The following is a 22,254-nucleotide window of genomic DNA, read 5'->3' as shown; positions in this document are numbered from 1 at the left end:
GCAATAAATAGTCAGGAACGTTACTTACCTTTTTGGTAATAGGTGAAATAATACAATTAATTTTGTCACCTATTACTTCCTCCTTAAGGGTGTTTCACTTACTTACGTTATCGGCGTTATTTCACTACTTTTTCTAACAGTTCAGACAACATTGCAAAAATTATATGCTATTCTCAGTAATCTATTACCAAGATACTATTATTTTATATCTGATGCTTGCTGTTAATAAGAAGACGCGATCAGTGGTATAGTTAGTTAGTTATTTCATTCACCCTTTTCATTGCCTTTTAAGCAGTCAGATGATGTTATAAACAAAATATAATAATCTCAGTAATATATTACCAGAAGATGCCTGTGCCTCCAGCTTAGCACAGTAAACGTGAGTAAACATTTTTAAAACCATAAAGACATATTCTAGTTGGATTTTGTATTGTTGTCATGATTCACTTACTTTAAGTAGGCTATATGAAAATTGTTAGGTCAATTAATATCTCAACACTGGTTTGACTTTTGGACTCGATACATTCTTATGTTCATGCAATCCTAGAATGAATCATATAATGAGGGGTTATCTGTACTCTGTATGGTATCTAACATTTTGGCATAGTTGGCTCACAAACAGTGTTACATAAAAACATGTAACACATTTTATGTGTATTTCCATAAAACTTTTTGGCAACCTATTCTCAAATTTCCTTATTTTAAACCACTTATTGGGCAAAGGAAATGTCACACATAATAAGCCAAATATTTGCTGAGGAATATTGAAGGTGGAGGGAGTATGAGGAATCGGTCCCTAACGGTACTTCCAGAGTGCACGCCGATTCAGATTCTGATTCCGATTCTCGGCGGCAGGAATGGCACTTGCATTCAAATGAAAGTGGCTATAGTGGCTGCCGGTTGCCGAGCCCGTGTGCAGGCACCTGCTTCTTCATTCTTCGTTCTGGTTTCAGATTCCGATTCAAATAATATTCGTATGCATGCTATTTAATTACATAAATTTTGTTTTTATAGTAGAATATTACATTTTGTATCCTTACTTTTAGGGTTAACACTAAACGCTTTTCAGGAAAAATTCTTTGTTTATGTAGGTTACACCAGTTTCGTATAATACAATATTCAATTTTAATAGTGAGTTTCGGGCTCCGTTTAACAATATAGAAAGAACAGTGCTCTATCATTTCTATAGCTATGGGAAAAGAGATATATAATATGAACCCCATTTTTCACTGGCTTCACAACAGTTTCAGACGCTCAATAATTTTACATGTTAATTCCTCATCTGTCAATTCCATAACTACGACTGACTTGCTTCTTTGCTAACCGAGTAGTACCGGAGGCGTATTTCCTGCTTCCATTGTGGCCACCAACAAAATATCTGACTCAGATTAACCACGTGACGAAAATCTGTGTGCACCCTGGATGTACCGTGAGATCACGATGACTTTTAACTAAGTGATGATCTCAAAACCCTGGAGTGTACAACAATCCATCCAGTCAGATGAAGCACCTTAGTACATTCGTAAACCTTTTCAAAAATGTGTTTGATTGCCCTGTTTAACTCAACCTCTTTTATAACTAAAAATACTGTCATTATGGTTCTAAACTCAAAGTCAAGTAATATTTACATTCAAAGTTATGCCTTGGAAAAATATTCATGGTATTATATTTTACCAATATTGCCAATTTTAAATACAACCACAGAGATGTAAGGTATAGAGGAAACATTCAATGTTACACCTAAGTGGTGTCTGGGACTAAGTGGTGTCGTTGGTGTCTAGGGTAAACTCCAAAAGCCCTCGCCATCATGTACTACAACGCTCACGGTAGAGGAAGACCCCATGCCCAATGATCACTGCTTGAGCTCTTCCTTGCCTGTCACAAGTTTTTTTTTTTTGCACAAAATACTACAGCTGAAAGCAAACAGTCCTCTTATAAGCGTGTTTCCTCTGTACCTTGTGATACAACCAATTTTCCAATTTAGCAAAAATGTTAACATTCCATAACACTCAACGTGTTCTTTTTGAACAGACGTTTCAACAAATCGGAATGAAGATAGTTGTGTATTCGATCTTATGATCACTTCTACAACTTGCCAACACCCCATTAAGATAAAAAAAAAAAAATTAATAAACAAAAATTAAGTCAATTTATTTGTTATAACACAGCAAGGAAACTGTGAGTCGGTTGAGGTCAGGTTACTGAACTACTCCTGGTCTTCTTCTTCTACTTCCATAGCTTCGGCAGTCCGCTCAGGCTCAGCGTTGGAGATATTCTCCTCGACCTTCTCCATGCCGTGGTCCCCTGCTTGCATTGTCTCCCCAGCTGAAATCACTCACACAAACGGAATTAGTTAAGAAAGAATGATTTTGACACATCTCTTTTTGACACAACTAAACTCCTCTAGCAGTAATGATTTTTATCGTATGTCTAACAGTTTCGTTAAACATATTATTAGTAATCTGTTGAACCTCTAACTGCTTTAATCTCTGTCCCCTTGAAGGTGTCATTCCAGATGAATTAAAGGTCACCAGAGTCTCTCCTTTTTTTTAAAGGTAAAAAAGACATTCCGGAAAGTTATTGCCCAATATCAATAATTCCTGTAATATCAAAGTAGTTTGAAGTCATGGTTTTTGATCAGCTGAATTCTTTTTTTGAAAGAAACAACTTTTTAAGTGTTTGACAATTTGTTTACTAAGTGCAAGTGTAGATTTGACACCATAGACAAATTGATTAAGGTCCTAATTGTCTTTGAGAGGAAGTCACTTGCTCAGGCCAATTTCTGCGACCTAAATAAGGCTTTCGATTGTGAGGACCATGATGACCTAATGATGAAAATGAAATTAAGTTTTTACTGTTTCAATGGAACTCCACTCTCTTTTTTCAAATCATACCTCAACAATAAAACACAAACAGTCTGTATTGATAGAGAATGGTCCCAGGAATTAAAAATGAAATATGGCATTCCTCAGGTGTCTGTTCTAGGTCCTCTGTCGTTTTTAATCTGTATTAACGACCTCCCAGAATGTATAACTATAAAACCTTTCTTATATGCAGATGATACAACATTTTAAAATATTAATCCTGATCTTAAACCACTTCAAGATTTAGCTCAAAACTCAATTAATGAAGCCTCTATTTGGTATGAATCTTATGGCTTCCTCTTAAATAAAGATAAAACTCAAAGAATTGTTTTTTAGCCTTAGACTGTGAGAATTAAATATGTTGTATGGGTATGTAGAAAATGTTAAATTTCTTATCAACTGCATAAATTCTAAGCTTTAAAATAAAATATTTCTCACATTGTACGGACTAAAATTATATTAAAACAGCCTATTTTTCTTTTTAGTGAATTTCCCATATAGGGTATAAGCTATTACTGTAGGTCTCATGGTAAGACCTGGACCCGGGACCGATTTACTTTTTGTTTTGAGGTCCCCAGAGGCCGAAAACACCATCCGTTCAAATTCAAATATATACAGGGTGTCCCGGAACTCTCTACCAATATTTTTGGGCATTGATCCTGGGTAAGAAACGTACCTAAATATCATATTTAAATTGTCCGGAAGTCCTTAGTTACTCACACAGCCGCCATTTTGTTTTTTTCAGTTATACATATTTTTCTAAAGAATGGTTAAACATACGAAATGGAAACTTTGTACAAACATTTATGACAACTAGACAAAGCTACAAACGAATTATGACGATTTTTCAAATTCATAAAACAAAATGGCGGCCATTTAAAATTTCCTTTCTTAAATAACTCAAAAACCATTGATTTTACAAAAATTTTAAATGGCCGCCATTTTGTTTTATGAATTTGAATAATCGTGATAATTTTTTGGTAGCTTTGTTTAGTTGTCATAAATGTGTGCAAAGTTTCCATTTCGTATGTTTAACCATTCTTTAGAAAAAAATTTATAACTGAAAAAAATAAAATGGCGGCTGTGTGAGTAACTAAGGACTTCCGGACAGTTTAAATATGATATTTTGTTATGTTTCTTACCCAGGAGCAATGCCCTAAAATATTGGTAGAGAGTTCCGGGACACCCTGTATATATATATGTCCGTTAGCACGATAACTCAAACAAAAATTATCCGATTTTGATGAAATTTGGTATAGACGCGTAAACCTACATTTATTTGAACAAGTTTGCGAACCAGCATGATCAGACCATGAGAACGGGGGATTATGGGGGATTTTATGGGGTAAAAATGGGTTTTCCCCATTTTTGACCCTCAAAAAATTAAACTTTTGAATTTCTTTTCTAACCATTTTGTTGAGCTTAAAAAAGAAATAATTTAGTATATTGAAGCATTGTTGTATGCCTAATAGTTACGGTGAAAATTCAAAGAAGTGCAAATTTAAAATTTCCATGTTATTCTTATGGAGAAAATGAAAACTGTTGTAGTTGTTTTTGGATATATTTTGATAAAATTTGGCAAATTTATTTATTTCTTTCTATACTATTGACGTTTGGTCAAAAAACACTGATTACCTTCCCCATAGCAGCAAACCTAAGCACTCGTTAAATCTAATGTTCTTTAAACTGGGAATAAATGTGTCTTATTTATGGAAATATTTTAGTAAATATATAATAAGACAAGTTGACATTCACTTAGTCTGCAGGTTTACTGCGGTGGGGGTATTTCAATCTATTTTCAGATACAATATTATATTTTACGGCAATTGCAGTAGGATAGAGGAAATTTTAATCTTACAAAATAAGTTAGTTAGAATAATGTCTTGTGCACCCCTACCGAAACACTTTAAGTCCCTCCCATTCATTCAGCTACAAATTCCATCAGTAATTAACATTTATGTATTTGACTCTGTATTACAGGGCCGGTTTAACCCATACGCGAACTAAGCGGCCGCATATGGTGCCACGAAAAATTGGCGCCGTGGCGCCAACTGAACAATTTTTTTTTAGTGAACAACGTAATTTTGTTTATTTTCGCTCAGAGTTCAAGTATTCAAAGCACCACAATAAAGGAATTTATTCTGTTTGTACCAACAGCATATGAAAAATGCGTATATTTGTACAGCACTACAACTTAAGGACTTGATGCCATTTGTAGTTTCGATTTGTAGTGAGCTGACGCTCGGCAGTCGGCAGCGTACTACAGCGCGGCGCCTGTGGGTTTCATTTCATGACTCATGTTCCGAACCACATTCTGAGGTTCTGAACCAGATTGATACCAATTCTGCAATTAAAGAATTTGCCAAGATCAAAGCTAGGAAAATTAATTTTTAACTGCTAAGAGCTTTTGAACTGTTCAAATTAATAATTTTGTAGGTATTCTTTTTGTCAAGGTAATAAATTTGGTTTTTCATGTTTTCTTCATGTTTAATGTGTTCAATTAAAATTTCTTCTCTTGTCATCTATCTACACCTGTTTTTCATTGTAATAGGCTTTAACTTATATCGTATCCAAGTTATCCTGTAATAGTATATTACGTTACTAGTCCTGAAAATAAGTGTTTACCGGACGAGTGTGGTCGTTCCCGTGCGAGACGATCGAGTACGGGATTACCATACGAGTCCGGTTAACACATTTTGGACAAGTTACGTACGATAGTTTACGCCATACTACTAAATCTGTACAAATCCTTACATATTACCACCAACTAAAGGACTAAAAATCACTAGTCATAACCTTTAAGAGAGGTTGTGTTTTTGTTTATAACCACTCATTGTCACCCAAATACAGTGTAATCAGCTGATTGGTGTCCGGTAAAACTCATTACAGTACAGTGGGTACGCAATGAAACCCCATTTGATTAAGCTGGCGGCAAACAGCTGTTTTCTGGACTAAATCCTTGTGTGGGAAGTTCGTCAAAATAGTGTAGTGTGGCGTAAAAATTGTTTTCACATTTAGAAATAAATTGTTAACTTAGGCCGTGATGCTAGTCAAGCAGGACGTCACGATAGAAGACGGCAATGACGTAGGTATTTATTTATTTATTTTCCAAGGAAAGATTAAAACAAGCAGCTGATCACAAACGGCAAACATTACGTCATTGCCGTCTTCTATCGTGACGTCATCCTTGACGAGCATTACGGCCTGTTTTTTTAGTGTAGCCTTGGTTTTGCTAAAGTTTATACGATGAGTAAAAGTGTAAAAATGTTAAATTCCTGGGAATAATAAACAGTCTTTTATTGCAAGTATTCTTCTAACCTAAACTTATAAAAAAGTTCTTCCCAAAATCTTTGGGAAACAATTCACAAATAGAGTTAAGTAATGTTGATGGTGGCGTGGTGGGGGGGGATTCTAAGTGGCGCTGATTCGGGTGTTCGCTTATTTCTGAAAAATTCCTAGAACCGGCCCTGCTGTATTATATATCCTAAAAAATCCCAACTCAAACAAAATTCTCATATTCATAATACTAGAAAACAGTTGTTACCATTGTTTAGCTTGTCTAAAACTCATAAAAGCCATAGGCTATTTTTATTTCATTGAAAATATACAACAAGCTAATACCAAAATATCATGAAAATACTTTTAAAACTAAATTCTACAAATTGGCTTTTGGACAATCCCTTTTGTTCTCTTAAAGAATTTTTTGGTATGCATTGTATAAATTTAAGTAAAGCGAACAAATTAAAAAAAAGATACTGTTATATTTAGTTACTCTGTAGTTATAAATAGTATTCTCATCCATTATATTCTTTGTAAACCCCATATTTCATTTCATGTTGACTATGTCAGTCCCTGACTGTATTGTATTCGACTTTGTCAACGCTAATTGTTTTACGACAATAAAAGATTATTATTATTATTGTTGTGTTTAACATGTCTATAGGAATTTCACCCCTTGCATTACGCTCAAAGTCTCATATACAGTTTCTTGAAGGGCAAAGACTTTATTCTCAAGCAGTATTTTAAAAGGCACTCACACTTACTTTGACGTTGTTATCAGTGACCTAAATATGACTTCCAAAGGGTTGCTTGATTTGTATTTGACGCAGCTGTGCGATCACAGGTAACCACCGAATTTGTCATTTTAGTAATCACCTGGAGGATATGTTTAGCTTAAAGAGTCTGTGGAGGCTAGCGGCCACCTTGGATTTGCCCACCATTAGAGCAATGTTAATTTTGTTAATTTCAAACAGCCGCTGAAGAGTTATTTACCATCTCAAAATATTTGTTCAAATACCAGTGATTGTAATTTAAATATATAGTGTACTGTGGGATTAGAGATTGTCTTCCTACTTTTGTAATTGTTTTATAAGCTGTGTAATGTCTAGGCTCCAAGCACTCTTAAGGACCTTTTTAATGGATTCACACAATTATGTCCCATTTTACATAAATATAATTATTTAAATTATTTCACTCCTTCAATAGGTATTTTAAGTGGTAACATGAGTTGGGGAGGGTAGTCAATGTTGAGGTTTATAAATTTTTCCGATATGGAATTGACAACAATTGTAAACCTACCTTCAAAGTGAAGAACCCCGCCAACCTGGTCGATAGAGCCTTTCATTTTGCCCTCTGAGATCATCTGGGATGCAACATTCACTGCTCTGGTCGGGGGTACCTCTAACAATTCACCAAGCTCCTCAAACTTAATGCTTTTGTAGAGCTTACTGACACACTGCAGGTTGTGTTCTACCACCCCTTTGTTCTCAATTGAGGGTCCTAGAAACAATCAGGGCCTTAAAAACTTGAGCAATACATTTAGAGCTTTACACAAATAATGCCTTTATTACCGTACTGAATAGTTAATGTGCTGATGCTCAATACCAAGATGACTTGGAAATGAAACTATTTCCTAATGATTTCTAGAAGTTGGAAAGTGAGTGACGAAAAATCTACATCAAAGTGACGGCTCTGAGAACCTGAACAGAGTCATGATAGAGAAGGAAAAACTTGAACATGGTACACAGATTCCACAAGGTGGTGTAAGATAAGGTGGCTAATACCAGAAGGTGATCAGAAATAAGCAAAGATAGAAGGGAGTTGGAGAGTCAATCTTCATGAACCCTCAGGGTGGTTAGGCCTATAGGCATACCCCCTAATAAGATATGCTAATAAGAAATATTAGCAAGATTTTTCCTTTCCTCATAAAATGATTTACATTAATAAAAATATAGGAAACCTTTATCACATTCACACCTGTGGCCCTAGTTTTGAAATGGACGATTGTTGAGTCAATCGTCAATAACTCAACCAACAACAGGATTTGGTATTTTTGAAATCCAACAGTTGAGAAGTGAGTTGGTAATCACTAGTTGAGTGACTCGTTTGGAAATGTAAGCGGCAACATCGCACGAAATACAGATGACATCATTTTGAACCAATCACAGTGCAGAGCGACTTGCAATCTTCGATTTAACCTCTCAATCTAAATTGTGAATGCATTTCTCAGCTAATCTCAATCTGCAATATTTCGAGAAACCGAGGTAAACTGATGTCAGCTCTTTATCTTTATCTTATAATAAGTTCAATTAATTTGTAGGCCTAGTCTATTTCAAAGTATTGCAAACATATAAGGATAAAACCCCTTGATTTGATAGTCTAGTATTGACACAGTAAATAAAATAAAAATGCAATTACAGAAAACAATTGCATAAAGTATTGGTTGCTACGACATTGACAACAAATACATAACCTCTAGTTGCAAATCGCAATTAGTAAATTAAATCAATAACAATGGCGTTGACTCAAAAAGAGCATTTTTTTCCAAAAGAGGAAGAAGAAAGTGCAGTCAACCGTCCACTAGACAGCTCGATGGTAGCTCGATTGGTGGTGAGTAGTTTTGGTTGGATAAGTAATCGTTTGAAAAATACAAAACGATAGGAAAGTGAGTGACTCAACAGTCAACCATTTCAAAAATGGGCCCAGATTAGAGTTGGATATCGCCCTTAATGTTAACAGAAATACAGTTCTGTGTGTAATCAGTGGCAGCTGGGTAAACTTGACTCTGGGACAAAGTCTTTTACATAATTGTCAAATGTATTCAATTGATGGATTTTAATAAGAAGAGATGTATTTTTACTTCAATCTACTCTCGAAAGAAGTTCAATTTTCTCAGGTAAGCTAGCTGAACTCTATTCATTTTCAAATAATCCATATCTCTATCTATATTTCAAATAACCATATATCTAAGCAAGTGTAACTCAACAATAACAAAAATACTATTACTGTTAGCAGTAGGCCTACCTAAAAATGTGCTGCAACCTGAAAGTAAGCTTAACACTACTGTTTAAAACGTAATTAATATGCAGCTCTATGGTTACTCGGAGAGAATTGGTCTCCTTACAGCTGACCAAATTAGCTTTAGGGAAAAATTAAGCACTTTTGATGCCATTTAGCACTTAATATCTGTTGTCATGAGTAGTTTTGAAGCCAGGGCATCACTGCAGTCAAATTGTGCGATCTCTCATATCCTTTTGACTCCAGTTAGTTCCGTCGTGTCCGCCGTGCTACCTGCGTCAGTGTGTCTCTTATAAAAATGTAGCCGGCTACTTTCATTAAATGTGCTTAGTGTCGAAAATATGTGAACTTTATGTGTCGACATGTGTTTGTACCTCATAACGAAGACTTCTGTCGGATTTTTGGACCAATCAATTTGATGAAAATGGGTCATTTCTGACCCGAAACTAGTCACCCTTTGACTATATTAGGACTGGAGACGGAATAAAAAAGGTACGTAACCTATCGTATCATAAGCCTGAAAACACTACCAAAAAAGCCGTTCCAGCAGAGAATCAAATCGTTCTTATTAGACAACTCCTGCTATCCTGTGCAAATTATTTTTAGCATTGTAAAAAACTTTTAGTAACTTGTTAATACTTTTGTCTTGACTTGACCCATTGTCTTAATGTGTTTAATGGCTAAATAATTATTTGATTAGATTTGATTATGTAAGAGCTTTTGATTAACCAGAACTTTGCAGTAGACTGGATCAAATTTGTGGCCAAGGCGTTCGTTTTGGCAAGAAGAGAGCACAATGCATAATGGGTGGTTCAAATCAATATCGTTCAGGTCTTGTGTGCAATTCATAAGGATTAACCTGTCTGTAGCAGGGCTTCAGAGAAACCCAGCTATAGAGTAAAAACTAGACGCTATAATTATTGTAACAGCTTACTTTCCCTCCAAATTCAAGTTTGACGACAGACGATACTAACCATCACCAGCTGGATTCCCTTGAAGATTCAGTGAAGCTTCAAACGCCTCAAGCTCTGACCGTTTGATGATCCTGCCTTCGATGATCTTCTCCGTGAGGATTACCACTGGCGGCTCTTGCTCATCCATGAATGCGGCTGCACTGCTAACCTGCAGGTAACAGCATCAACATTACAGACATTGTTCAACATGTTACCGCAGGAATCTGTTTTCACTTGAATTCAGATTCTTGGAATGAAAATTACTTTTAAGTTTTTACTAAAATGATTCCAAACATCTGCACTCATTTGATTGACAAACGTCAATTCACCATCACTAACAATTAACTTGAAACAAAAGCAAAAGTTTCAATCAGCCTATTCCATAATGCAGAATTGGTTTTTAAGATTCCCTTGCACATTTATTTTCTTCACTTTTAAAGTCCTCTAGCCAAATATACTGTTAGCACAAGGAAGTTAAGATGTTCAAACACTTCCCACAAAGATTAATATTATTTTAAATCTTTAAGTAAGAGGAGTTCCAGTGCTTTAGGTAAAGTGATCGAGGCCGAGGATTGTATTTCCTATTTTGGAAGAACGAGCAAGCTTTAATTTTGTTCAGGATGAGCTTTCACTCAATACTTGGACGGATGCAGATAAGTAAAACAAATAAATGTTGAAGAAAAAAACTAGAAAAAATATCTTCCTGAGATGGGTCTCAAACCTGTTACTTTCATTTATGAAATTCTTACATAACCTCTGAGCTATATGTGATTGTTGATATTTTAAGATTTCAAGTGGTCAAAGAGGAGCCGACAGTTGCAAAGGTCGCAATACTTAAAATATTTTTTTTATACTATGATTCTCTGTTATGCATCAAGTTGTTAAATTGTTTTTCTATGAGTTCGAGAGGATACCAGTATATTTGAATATAGATGAATTAATTACCATTAGTAATGTTATTGTAATTAATTAATATTTCCCTTTAAATGGTTCAACTATTAAAAATTTGCTCAAATAAGTAAATGAATTTTAATTAAAAAATTATTTGCATTATTATATGTTAAACAGGTGTTCTGCCACTGTATCTAGTATCACGACTATCACAACATCATCTGACTACATTTGTTATGGATCTAATTTTCTCCAAAATCGTCTTATGTTCTACTGCTATATCATTTATTTTCTTATTAAATAAGTCAATTATTATTAAAATGTTTTTCAGAATGTTTTATACTTAAATCCAACAAAGGCCCAACGATTCTTTCCTTTGTAGGGCTAACGAATACAAGTTCCTGTTGGGGCAAGGCGTTAGAAATTTCCTACCACCATTTCCCAACTTTGGTTAAACAATTTGTGCTCCTTGGGTAGTGGCGAAGGATTCAGTTGTGTTAACATAATAAGTTGGTAATAACTCAAAGGTTGTACATTTTAAAAGTGGCTAAATAGAGAGGAGATATATCTTATTTCCCCAAATGCGGCATTGTATTCTACTAATATAGACCTTTAATTTGATGTGCATCAGTGTTTCCATTCGCGGGATTATTATCCCGAAAACGGGATTTTTAGACCTTGAGCGGGATTTAAACGGGATGCGGGATAAAACGGGATTTTCGGCTGTGACGACTATTTTAATTTTTTTTCTACTCAATTTTAGAGAAAAACTAACTCAAATTGTTTAAATACTGTAGCAAAATATAATAGTGATGTTTAAACAACTTATAAAAATGATACGTAAAGTTTAATGCTAGGAATTGTACCAAAAAAATCATGCGGGATAAAACGGGATTTTTCAACGATTTAAAAGCGGGATAAAACGGGATTTTTCGACCCAGTAAGCGGGATTATTTTTTTGGTCGTGTGGAAACACTGATGTGCAATGTGCATATTGACTTATGCTTACGTTTATGATTTTCTTCCAACTTCTGGCAGGTGCCACTATGAGGAGGTAGCATATAATGGCATTGCATTGCAAATTAAATCAATCTTTGAACATCTGTCATTTTTGACTCGGCTGTCTGTTGGCGTTTGGGTTTGGGGCACTGTATTTAACATTTTTTTAATTTTATGTGCATATCAACCTATGCTTCTCGGACTGAGCGATGATGCCGCCCTAGAGCTCATCAGATCCCAGTACAGGACTTAATGAAAGTCGATAACAATTCCAAAACCATTTCAGTACTGGCACCCTCATTCAAGTATTCTAAGTTTATTATACAGGGTGTTTTTAAAAGAATGCCGGGATTTTAAATGGTAATTGCATGGATACTATTCAAGGTAACTAAACGTTTTATATGTCATATTGAAGCTAAAGTAATTAAGTTTTGTTTCCTGTATAGCAAGGGAGGAAACTTTAAACCTTGGTAAGCGTAAAACAGGTGTGGGGCGATAGGCCGTTATTGTGACTCATACTCCTGACGCTGTCGCTAGTGCAACGTTTACGGCGCAACAGAAGGCACAGATTGTAATCTGTAGTTCGCAGAACTTATATCCATTGCTAAATTTAACTATATTGATGATGAAGAAACTTTAAGCTGGTTTAATGCATTTCGTGGCACCGAAGTGTTTTGAAAAGACATTCACCTGGCCGGCTAAAAACAAGCAATGACATAGTCGGAGAATTCCGACAATTCTGCGCCAGAAGCCCGAAAAAATTGATTGTACGACAAAGTCTTCAGTTGAACAAACCTAAATTGGCCACTTTATGATGTTATCTATAAAAGTAGAGTCTTTGTGCAGAAAAAGATTCAGTTAAGACATCAGATAAACCCGCCGATCGCCCTAAGAGGACAGAATTTGCCAGTTTTACGCTGATATAAGATTGATGAAAATCTGAACTTTATTAAATCATTCTGAATTGTCTGAAAGAATGAAAAAACTTTACTCTTTTCCCTTCAATTTGCCGTTTAAATATCTTGAATAGTCCCCAAGCAACGACCGTTTGAAATCCCGGCATTCTTTTAAAAACACCCTGTATTATAGACTTGTTCAACTCATTCTATAGTAATTGTTCATGTTCAATTTAGTCTTTTCTTACCAACGATATGGCAAAAAAATGTAACGTCTTTTTATTTTAATTATTTTTTTATCTTGTTACTTTGTCCGTGAAGTGGTGAGCGACAAAGAAGACTCTTCCCACAGGCAGATGTACAGTCATTGTGGGGTTTTTCCCTTTGTACATTTGTTTTAAGCCACGATTGTAATCTCTGATTTGTAATTTTGGAAATAAATACATTCTTATCCCTTATCTTTTCTTCTGACTCCTAGGGGCCATCCCAATAGTATAGGTAGTGTATCGTTGATTGAATGTCTTAAAATGATTTTAATGCCCAGTAACTGTGTACCAAGTTTTTAAGCACTATCTTTAATACTTTTTGAATTATTTAACTGTCCCGGGACTTTTTTAACCTTTTTTCACGTATTCTACTTTATAGTTTTGTAAATTAAATAAACTTATTATTACCTGGGGGCCTGCTTCATAACAAACTACAAACTAATATTATTAGTAAATCAGCTGATCTCTTATGTAAATCTAATGGAAATCACAAGTTACAACTTAAATCAATTAATGAGTTGTTAACAATTGAAATAATTTGATCTCTTTTTCGTATAGGTTTATTCATTGTTCGCAGTGAGAGATATGTTATATAAAGGGTTGTGAAATGTTTTTTTCTTCTTCTGTTTTCAGGGGGGCAAGCCCCCCCCCCCCTCTGAAGCCGCCACTGACTATTGATTGGTACATAGATCTTAGATCAATTGGATGTTGTCGAAGTTTAGTTTAAACTTATGCCATAAATCCTTGGCCTAGTCATAAACAAAACTAATGTTAGCCTACTCAGGCTCGGACTTAAGACTTCAGGGGCCCCGGGCATAATGGTTAATGGGGCCCCCACTATGAACATATGTTTACACAATATAATGTGTCTTACATGTACACTGATTTTAATTAAGCAATTTAAGTGTGAAATAATATTTAAACCTATTAGAGTATCAGTATATGCTGCATTTTGTATGAAGTAATTTTATACATAAAATATTCTAAGTGTCAAGATATTAATTACAATGTAAGATTTTATAATTTGTAGTAAATGTGTTTATAAAAATTAAATATAGCCTACCACATAAGTAGGTACCTTACACATTCTTTTGCAATACTAAAGTGAAAATTTAAATAAAATAATAGCATCATAATGTATTATTTTAAATGTATTTTTCACCATAATCCATACTAGATTTTGGGCTTGAATGAAAACACACGTGAAAAAACATTAAGGTCCAGTAGGGGTAAATAAGAGCAGAATGTACACTAAAAAAGCTTTACTTTATTCTATTACTATTTACTATAATTTTACGAACAAACCTGACTGAATTCATGTTTATAAGATATAAGCTTTGACCCTAGTCAATGATATGAGTTAAAACAAGTCTACTTTTTATATTAATGTTTAAAACATAGTTATTTTTTTCTCTATAAACATCACTTGCTATCGTGATATGTTTTTCTAGCAATTAAAACAACTTTTTCAGGGCATCCAGCGTCCAACCAAAATAAAATTCAAAGCAATTCCAGGCTCAACTGAGGTAAAATTCGTTATGATCTTGAACGTCCGGTATATGTAATAGTTTCCTACGATCACAATTTTCAACCACGCAAAACGAAATAGGCCATTCCATTCGGTAAGAGTCTAATTAATTTTTGAAGTTATTGAGAAAAACTACTGTGTCACTGTCGGGGCCCTGGGCACTCGCCCTGTCCACCCCTAGTTAAGTTCGGCTTTGAGTCTACTGAATAAAATTAGTAATATATTGTTGATGACTACTGGGTCATTAAACATTAATCATCTACAAAACAACAAAACAAGAAACTTTTGTAGATAGTAGTCAGAGCACAAAGTGATACAAAAGCAATCTCTGCTTCTGCTAGCATATGTTCTACATAACACCCTCCACTCTAAATAGTAATTAACCGTTTTGTAAAAATCTGTGATCAAATTTGATGAGCATAAAATATGAATCAAAGCTTATGATTGAATCCTAACAAATGATTGAGAATGTGACGGTTGTGGTGGTCCGGATGGGCTTGGAAACAGAAAGGCTAATTAATGAAAAGCTCATCTATTATTTCTATTTTAAGTTAATTTTTCCACATCCATAGTAATATTTCATGTACGCAAACCAATAACTAAATGTGCTATTGGGCATGCCCCAATCGAGTTCTCCCCGCTTACAGCTAACAAACAATCAACTTGGCCCCTACTGTAGCAGCATTACTGCTACCACACCGGCTACCTGCAAGGCACCCAGGGCCTGATTACCCATTAGGCTAATTAGGCTGGAGCCTAGGGCGCCAGTCAGCCAAGTGTTTTAGGGGGGCCGCCAGACAGCTAAGACTTATAAAGTTGGGACCGGGGGCGTAAAGGCCCCATCTAAAGGCCCTAATAAAATTGTTTTAGGCCTAGGCAATTAACAGTTAATTTAGAAAGTATGTATATTATTGTTTGGTTTTTTGATATTTTATGTTAGATAGGTCTACTTTTGATTTAATACAATCATGTGTTTAATAAACTGTAAAATAAATACATTATTTAAAATCAAAAAGTTTTACATTCCTTGAACAACCGATTTGTAACTATTTTAAGCCTCATTCGCACTAGTGCAGGACGACACGGAGGGGGGGGGGGCGCGAAAAAACGTCAGCCTACTGGCGACTAGAGCTTGAATCAGGCCCTGAAGGCACCACTGTACTGTGTACGTACCCGTACCAACGTACACAACAACAAAAGAGTAAGCAACCAGCTACCTACCCTGCTGTACTGAGTTGTCAATTATTATTAAATAAACTTATTATTACTAGTATGTCTGGGCATACTAGTAATAATAAGTTTATTTATTGTGATTGGCTGGACAGCCAATCACAATATCAAACTGAAAATACCCCCGCCACAGCAAACCTGCAGACTAAGCGAATTTCAATTTCTCTAATTAGATTCATTCTAAAATATTACCATAAACAACGCACATTTATTTCACATTTAAATAACATAAGATTTAACGAGTACTTAACTTAAGTTAAGTTAGGTTTGCTGATACGGGGAAGGTATATCAAATGTTTTTCAACTAAATTTTAAAGAATAAGGTGAAATGAATAGATTTGCCAAATTTAATCAACATGTATCCAACATGTATCAACATGTATAAACAAGCAAACTACCACAGTTTACTTAATTTCCTTAACCCTTTCGATGCTAGAATATGTTTTTGTAATTTTCCAAAAAGTGCTAGAGATTTTACTTATTTCGTCCGAAAAGTGCTAGGCTTGCCACGGGGGTCTAGTGTGCGAGAAAAAAATCGGTAAAAATACAATTTTTCATCTCAAAAGTGCTAAGGAACGATGTATCAGGCCTCGATCGTATGAGGAATCGAAAGAAACCATTGATGTTTTGAAACTACAACCGAGTAAACCGATATGCTCATTTTAACTCACATGATCGAAAGTCGCGCCGGCACGATATATCGTTGCTTAACGCTTTTTGGATGAAACGCGAACAGATATATCGTTGCATAGCACTGAAAGGGTTGAGAATAACATGGGAATTATAACGTAATTATAAAATAATAAGTTTATAATTTTTAGAATTGTCTCTGTGGGTCTAACCAACAAAAGCACAAAAACACTTCAATGTAGGCCTACAAAATTATTTGTTTTTTTATGATCTTTAAAATGGTTTAGAGAGAATTGTGGAAATTTTATGTTTTGAGGGTCAAAAATGGGAAAAACCAATTTCCATCCCATTAAGTTTAAACCCTATTCCCATGGTCCGATAATGCTGGTTCGCGAACTCCTTCATGTTTATCCCGCCCTGTGCCTTCAACCTAAATTTCATAAAATCGCACCAAAATTACTCGAATTATCGCAGACTGTATGTATAAACTTAGGTATATATATGGTACATAATAAATTAAAACGAATAGTGTTTTTAGCCTTTGGGGACACAAAAATGAGAAAAATAAATTGGTCCAGGGCCTAGGTCTTACTGTGCCACCTACAATAATAGCTACTTCCCTAGAGAGAAATTCACTAAAACCGACGAGAAATTTTAAAGACCGAACAACTAAAAATCAAGTAACTTTTAGTAACTTAGACAACATAGGCCCAAAATGTTGTGTAGGACCAGGAAACAGGGCCGTCCGAAGGGGGGAGGGGGCAACCGGGGCAAGCTTTGTAGTAACATATAGTGTTAAAATATGTGAATGCGACTTTGATTGGGGGGGGGAGGGGGCGCCACGACCATATTTGCTCCGGGCGCCGCTAACTCTAGGGACAGCCCTCTCGGGAAATTTTAATTTTGAAAGAATCACTGGCAACAGCTTATGACTAAGTAGCCTAGTGTCCATTCCTTACCAAGAGGAGAAAACCACTATTGCAGGAAATGAAAACTACGTTGCCGGTGTGGATGTTCGAATGATCACTATTCTAAAGTTGGTTGTAGATCACCCCCCTGGAGCCACCACTAATCATTGGTTGGTACTTAGATCTTAGATCAATTGGCTGTTGGAGACAGGCCTAGTTGGAACTTAGGCCTAGGCCTAAGCCATAAATCTTTGGCCTTAAAAAGTCATGGAAAAACTAACTTAATGATAGCCTACCATAGGCCTATGAGATTAGGCTATGCTATATTGTTGATAAACTTGCCAGTAATAATAGGCCTACAAATAATTATTACTATCGAGTTTCTTCCGTGCAAATAAATATGTCTCTTTTCCTTAGCCAGCCTAATGGGAAAGGCTGCATTGGCTAAACCTAGGCCTACTGTATGCACTAACAGAACAAAGTATTCTAGGTATACACATTTTAAGTTAACTAATTATGCTACAGTAAAGAATATGATTGAATTTAATTACTGATGAATGAAATATTAAGCGTAGTATTTTACCTTATCAAGAAGATTTAGATTTGTCAAGACACTTATAGGTGTCGTCAGGTGAACCGAACAGTTTACACTACTCCAAACCAAACCAAATTCAAACAGGAAAGTGGCGCCAGTGAGCCTTTTAGGAATTTAATTTGGGCTCATGAAAAGTAGTTCCTGCGTTTTTTCAGCGTTCCTATCGAATTTAAGGGAAATTTTTGGTACAATGTTTTATTCCAATAATTAAAATAATATATAAACGGTATAGTTCTAGCTCCAAACAGCGAAACACAAATATAAAAAAGTTATTGCAATTGCTTCATCGGTAAAATGAAATTACACCGCACCGGCGGATTAACACTTTCCTATTCCTTGGAATTGGACTGTTTAGTGTTTAGTCCACGGCCACGGCCACCTTTAATATAAAAGTTTAGAGTTAAAGGTGGTCGTGTTACACTATATACAGTACATCGTTGGCCGCGGCCTAGCCCCAAGTCAAAATTTGATTCAATCGTTACACACAGAGCCGCAGCTATACAATTTTCTAGGAGGGGCAAGTCCTAAATTTGCCGCCCCTTCACCACTCAACTGTGGAATTTTTATAAGTGCCAATGGCATTTTCCAGTCAATCTAAACACAAAGCACGCTAGCTTTTAAAAGGAAATGGCCCAAACATTAGACGATATTTTTGTATAAGGTTATTGAAAATTAATGATTATTAAAATTGGTTTATTGTTATGAAACCCTTACACCTAAGTACAATAAAAAAAAACAAATAAGTCTAATTCTTTAATATTTGTTTATTTAATTGCAGGACATGCAACAACCATATACATACATAAAGTCCCTCATAAGTTTAAAAGTTGTTAAAATTTTATTTTCTTGATTTTTTTTAAAACCTCACAACTATGCCAGAAAATGAAACTTTTTACACTTTTTCATGTTTAATTGAGATGCTACTTGCTAATAAATGTTCAGGCTTTGATCGTCTTGTCTAATGATCAGGGGTGAATCCAGCCCCAGGGGTCGCGTGGGTGCCCCTTTTTGGCAAAATATAATTGTCTGCGATCGTGGAAAAACTGAAAACATCTCCCGCTATCATGTTGACATGATTGACGTCACTCACGATCGCGGTAAAATCGTTATCGTCATCTGCGAACGCGGAAAATCCTAAACCTCTCACATTACTTGCTAGCGTAACGGAATAATTAGTTTTAGAAAACATTTTGTTGTTTCCAAAAAGTAGTTTTTCTACAAAACACTTTGGCTTCCTTTCGTTTGTGGCCCTAAAGTCGCGGCCTAGTGGTAGTCTGGCACAACGATGTACAGAACTACTGGATTGCCACTCACTAGCAGTGCGGGTGCTGTTTTCGGTCTAGCTCCCCCCGCTCCCGACTGGAAGAAGCCGACGCAGCCCATACGCTCACTAATTATAAAACGCACCTTTTTAGTTGGTGCTTTCATGGGAGTTCATCCATACGGGCAAGAGGGTACTTAAGCCCCCCCCCCCCTCCCTTTGAGACCCTGCCAGGGTGATCATAGAGACTGAGAATTTTCCGGTAAGTTTGCGTAAATTTATTAAACGAGGAACTATAAAGGATTTTTCAACTTGCACTGGGAAACCTGCTTTAATCTGCAGCCACTGTGAAATTGTGATCGTCATCAGTGGACACGGAAAATCGAAAAAAAACATTCCGAGGTCGTGGCAAAATCAAGAACGTCTTCCACGGTCATGGCAAGATCGAGAACGTCTTCCGCGGTCACGGAAAGATCTAAAACGTCTTCCGCGGTTACGGCCGGATTGAGAACTTATGCGGCCACGGAAAAGTAGATGACATCTTCCGGTGACACGGTGAAATCCCGTAACGTCTTCCGCGGTACGGAAAAATTGATAATACCTTCAGTAGTCACGGCAAGATCGAGAACATATTCCGTAGTCATGGCATAATTGAGAACATCTTCAGTATTCACGGCAAAAATGGGGAGCGGCTGGTCTAGTGGTTAGAGTGCTGGACTTCGGTTCCAGAGGTCCCGGGTTCAAATCCCGCTAAATCACCAATGGATTTTATCTATGTGATAATGCCCCAACCCGCTAGGTCTAGCCTGAAGTAATATGAAAAACAATTCCGGGCTCCTTCCTAGCATCCATAGTCAATGCTAGCATCCTAGGACAAAAAAAATCTCGGCGAAACCATGAGCATCCTCTGAGGCTTAAAAAAATCTTGGCGATCTCCCGTGGTCACGTGACATCAACGTCTCCCACGATCACGGTAAAATCGTCAATTTTCGAGCGCGCATCTTCGTAAACGCTATTATCTTTTCCCACGGAACTGTCGTGCCAGCCGTTGCTCCAAACTAGACCCGAAAACATGGCGTTCCCGGACCCCTAGTTTAAAGTACATTTGGGAACTAGGAATCAAGGCCGGTAAAACCAGGGCTTTCTGTTGGAAAATTTGAAAAAATTTTGAATTTTGATTAAGTGTTCTGCCCCAAACAACTGGTCTTTTCCTGATTTTGTAGTAGGCCTAAAACGATTTGCATAATGCCAGTGGCCACAGTAGTGGCGGCTAGCCTATAAGGACTCGCGGATGCCATTCTCCCAACAATACTTAGGGCATATACATTTAATTTTATTATTCTGTGATTAAATTTCATTAATATTACTCTAACGAGTAACTACTTAAAACAGTACACAATTAAAAAAAAAATCAGATAATTTATTTCGTTAATGACTTATTTTTATCGTCGGGTGCTTGCAAGTAAGAAAGGACGGCGGCCAGACCGTCCCCCGTTCCAATTCCAAATTTCCAATACATGTAGTCTCATGTATGACAGGACAGAACACCAGGGGCCCATTTCATAATAAACTACAAGTTAAAAGTTACAACTTGTAACTTGTAATTTCCATTAGATTTGCATTGGGTGATCAGCTGATTTACTAATAATATTAGTTTGTACTTTATTATGAAATGGGCCCCAGAACACCCGAACAGTGCTGAGAGTGCCATGACGTCATTTGGGTCATTCCAATGCCCAGTTGCGCGCGCACTCTTATCAGGACAACCACCACAATCTGGATATTCTGCTTGACACGCTCCTGTTATCATGGGTAGAACTGATGTTGGTGCACCTGATTTTCATAAATCGTAAAGAAAACCATCTGATTTTCAAAACCTGAAAACAAAAACAACTGACTAGTGACTGAACTAAACTAACCTCGATAACAATTGTATTATTATGTTATTATTGTTTTGTTATTTTGTTTGCTTTGTTTTGTTGTTCTGTTTGATTTAGTGAAAAGTGATGTTGGCATACCGTTCGTGGTATGAGTAACACTGTTTACTTTAATTACATTTCACATCCTGTTCCATTAAAGGTATGCCCTACATTTCTGGTTAATTAATATTAAGCTCATTAAGTACTATAGGTTTTTAGGTTAAGTATGGTATAGCCAATGTTCCCAAGTGTGTATATGGCTAGCTTATTTGGGGTTCTAGTCCTTATTTTATAGAAAATAATCATTTTGTTTGTAATACTTTCATTACATACCTACATACCATTATCATTAGCTGAAATTTTAAGGTTAATACAAAGCAGCCTTGAAAACAAGTTTAAATAAAGAAATTAGTTATGTAGGCCTATGTTTGAGTGTTTTGAAATTCATCTTTGAAATTCCGTTCTTTTCTTAGACAAACATGTATTATGGTAGGCTTTTGTTTATATATTCAAATAGCCTATTACAGAATATTTCCGTCACCTATGATCACGGGGAGCCTCTTGGGCCATAGTAGTAGGTATTGATATTTTTAACGACATAATACAACGACATAATATAAATTGACAAAGCAATTTCAGGTTTAAAAAGTGTAAAAGCATAAGTTACCGGTACATTTTAACTTAGAACTAGAAGTTAAATTTTATCATTTTTCTCATGTAGTCTACCGGTACTGTACCGTACCGTACATAAGAGCAAAGTAAGAGTAACTCTTAAGACCAAATTTTTAATGGTGTTTATTCTATACCCCAACCCCCTGCTCACCCCTATTGAAATTTTAGAAGGACGCCCATATGGCTGCTCTATTAAAATATATAGAGAGAGATAAAATATTGCTAAAGCATGTAAAACTCTTTTTACTAAATTAGTCCAGTGGTTTCTTGCAGAAAATAACACATAAGTTGTATGAACTCTTTAAAACTACACATTCACTACATTTTAGTTTAAATGTTTTTAGA

The 22,254-nt window shown here is 35.9% G+C and overlaps 1 protein-coding gene across 1 annotated transcript; it reads right to left on the bottom strand.

The window, feature by feature from the left end:
• Nucleotides 1-2,150: 2,150 nt before the first annotated feature.
• Nucleotides 2,151-18,112, bottom strand: LOC128988816 (COP9 signalosome complex subunit 4-like). Its single transcript, XM_054410525.1, has 4 exons — nt 18,046-18,112; nt 10,136-10,283; nt 7,443-7,643; nt 2,151-2,325 (listed from the first exon to the last, which is right to left on the bottom strand). The coding sequence occupies exons 2-4, from the start codon at nt 10,260-10,262 to the stop codon at nt 2,207-2,209; spliced, it is 447 nt and encodes a 148-aa protein (XP_054266500.1). The 5' UTR covers nt 10,263-10,283; nt 18,046-18,112; the 3' UTR covers nt 2,151-2,206.
• Between the last annotated feature and the right edge of the window lie 4,142 nt (nt 18,113-22,254).

Source organism: Macrosteles quadrilineatus, unplaced genomic scaffold, assembly GCF_028750875.1.
Source record: "Macrosteles quadrilineatus isolate MER2022 unplaced genomic scaffold, UCM_ALF_1.0 Scaffold_1__1_contigs__length_201487025, whole genome shotgun sequence".
Taxonomy (NCBI): Eukaryota; Metazoa; Arthropoda; class Insecta; order Hemiptera; family Cicadellidae; genus Macrosteles; species Macrosteles quadrilineatus.
This window is presented reverse-complemented; position numbering and strand designations above follow the sequence as displayed.

Bases quoted from the DNA above. Each gene is read 5' to 3' on its own strand.
- LOC128988816 (XM_054410525.1), bottom strand. From the start codon at position 10,262: ATGGATGAGCAAGAGCCGCCAGTGGTAATCCTCACGGAGAAGATCATC. The intron at 7,644-10,135 runs GTTAGTATCGTC...GATTGTTTCTAG, and splicing joins AGGGAATCCAGCTGGTGATG to GACCCTCAATTGAGAACAAA. The intron at 2,326-7,442 runs GTAGGTTTACAA...GAGTGATTTCAG, and splicing joins CGGGGTTCTTCACTTTGAAG to CTGGGGAGACAATGCAAGCA.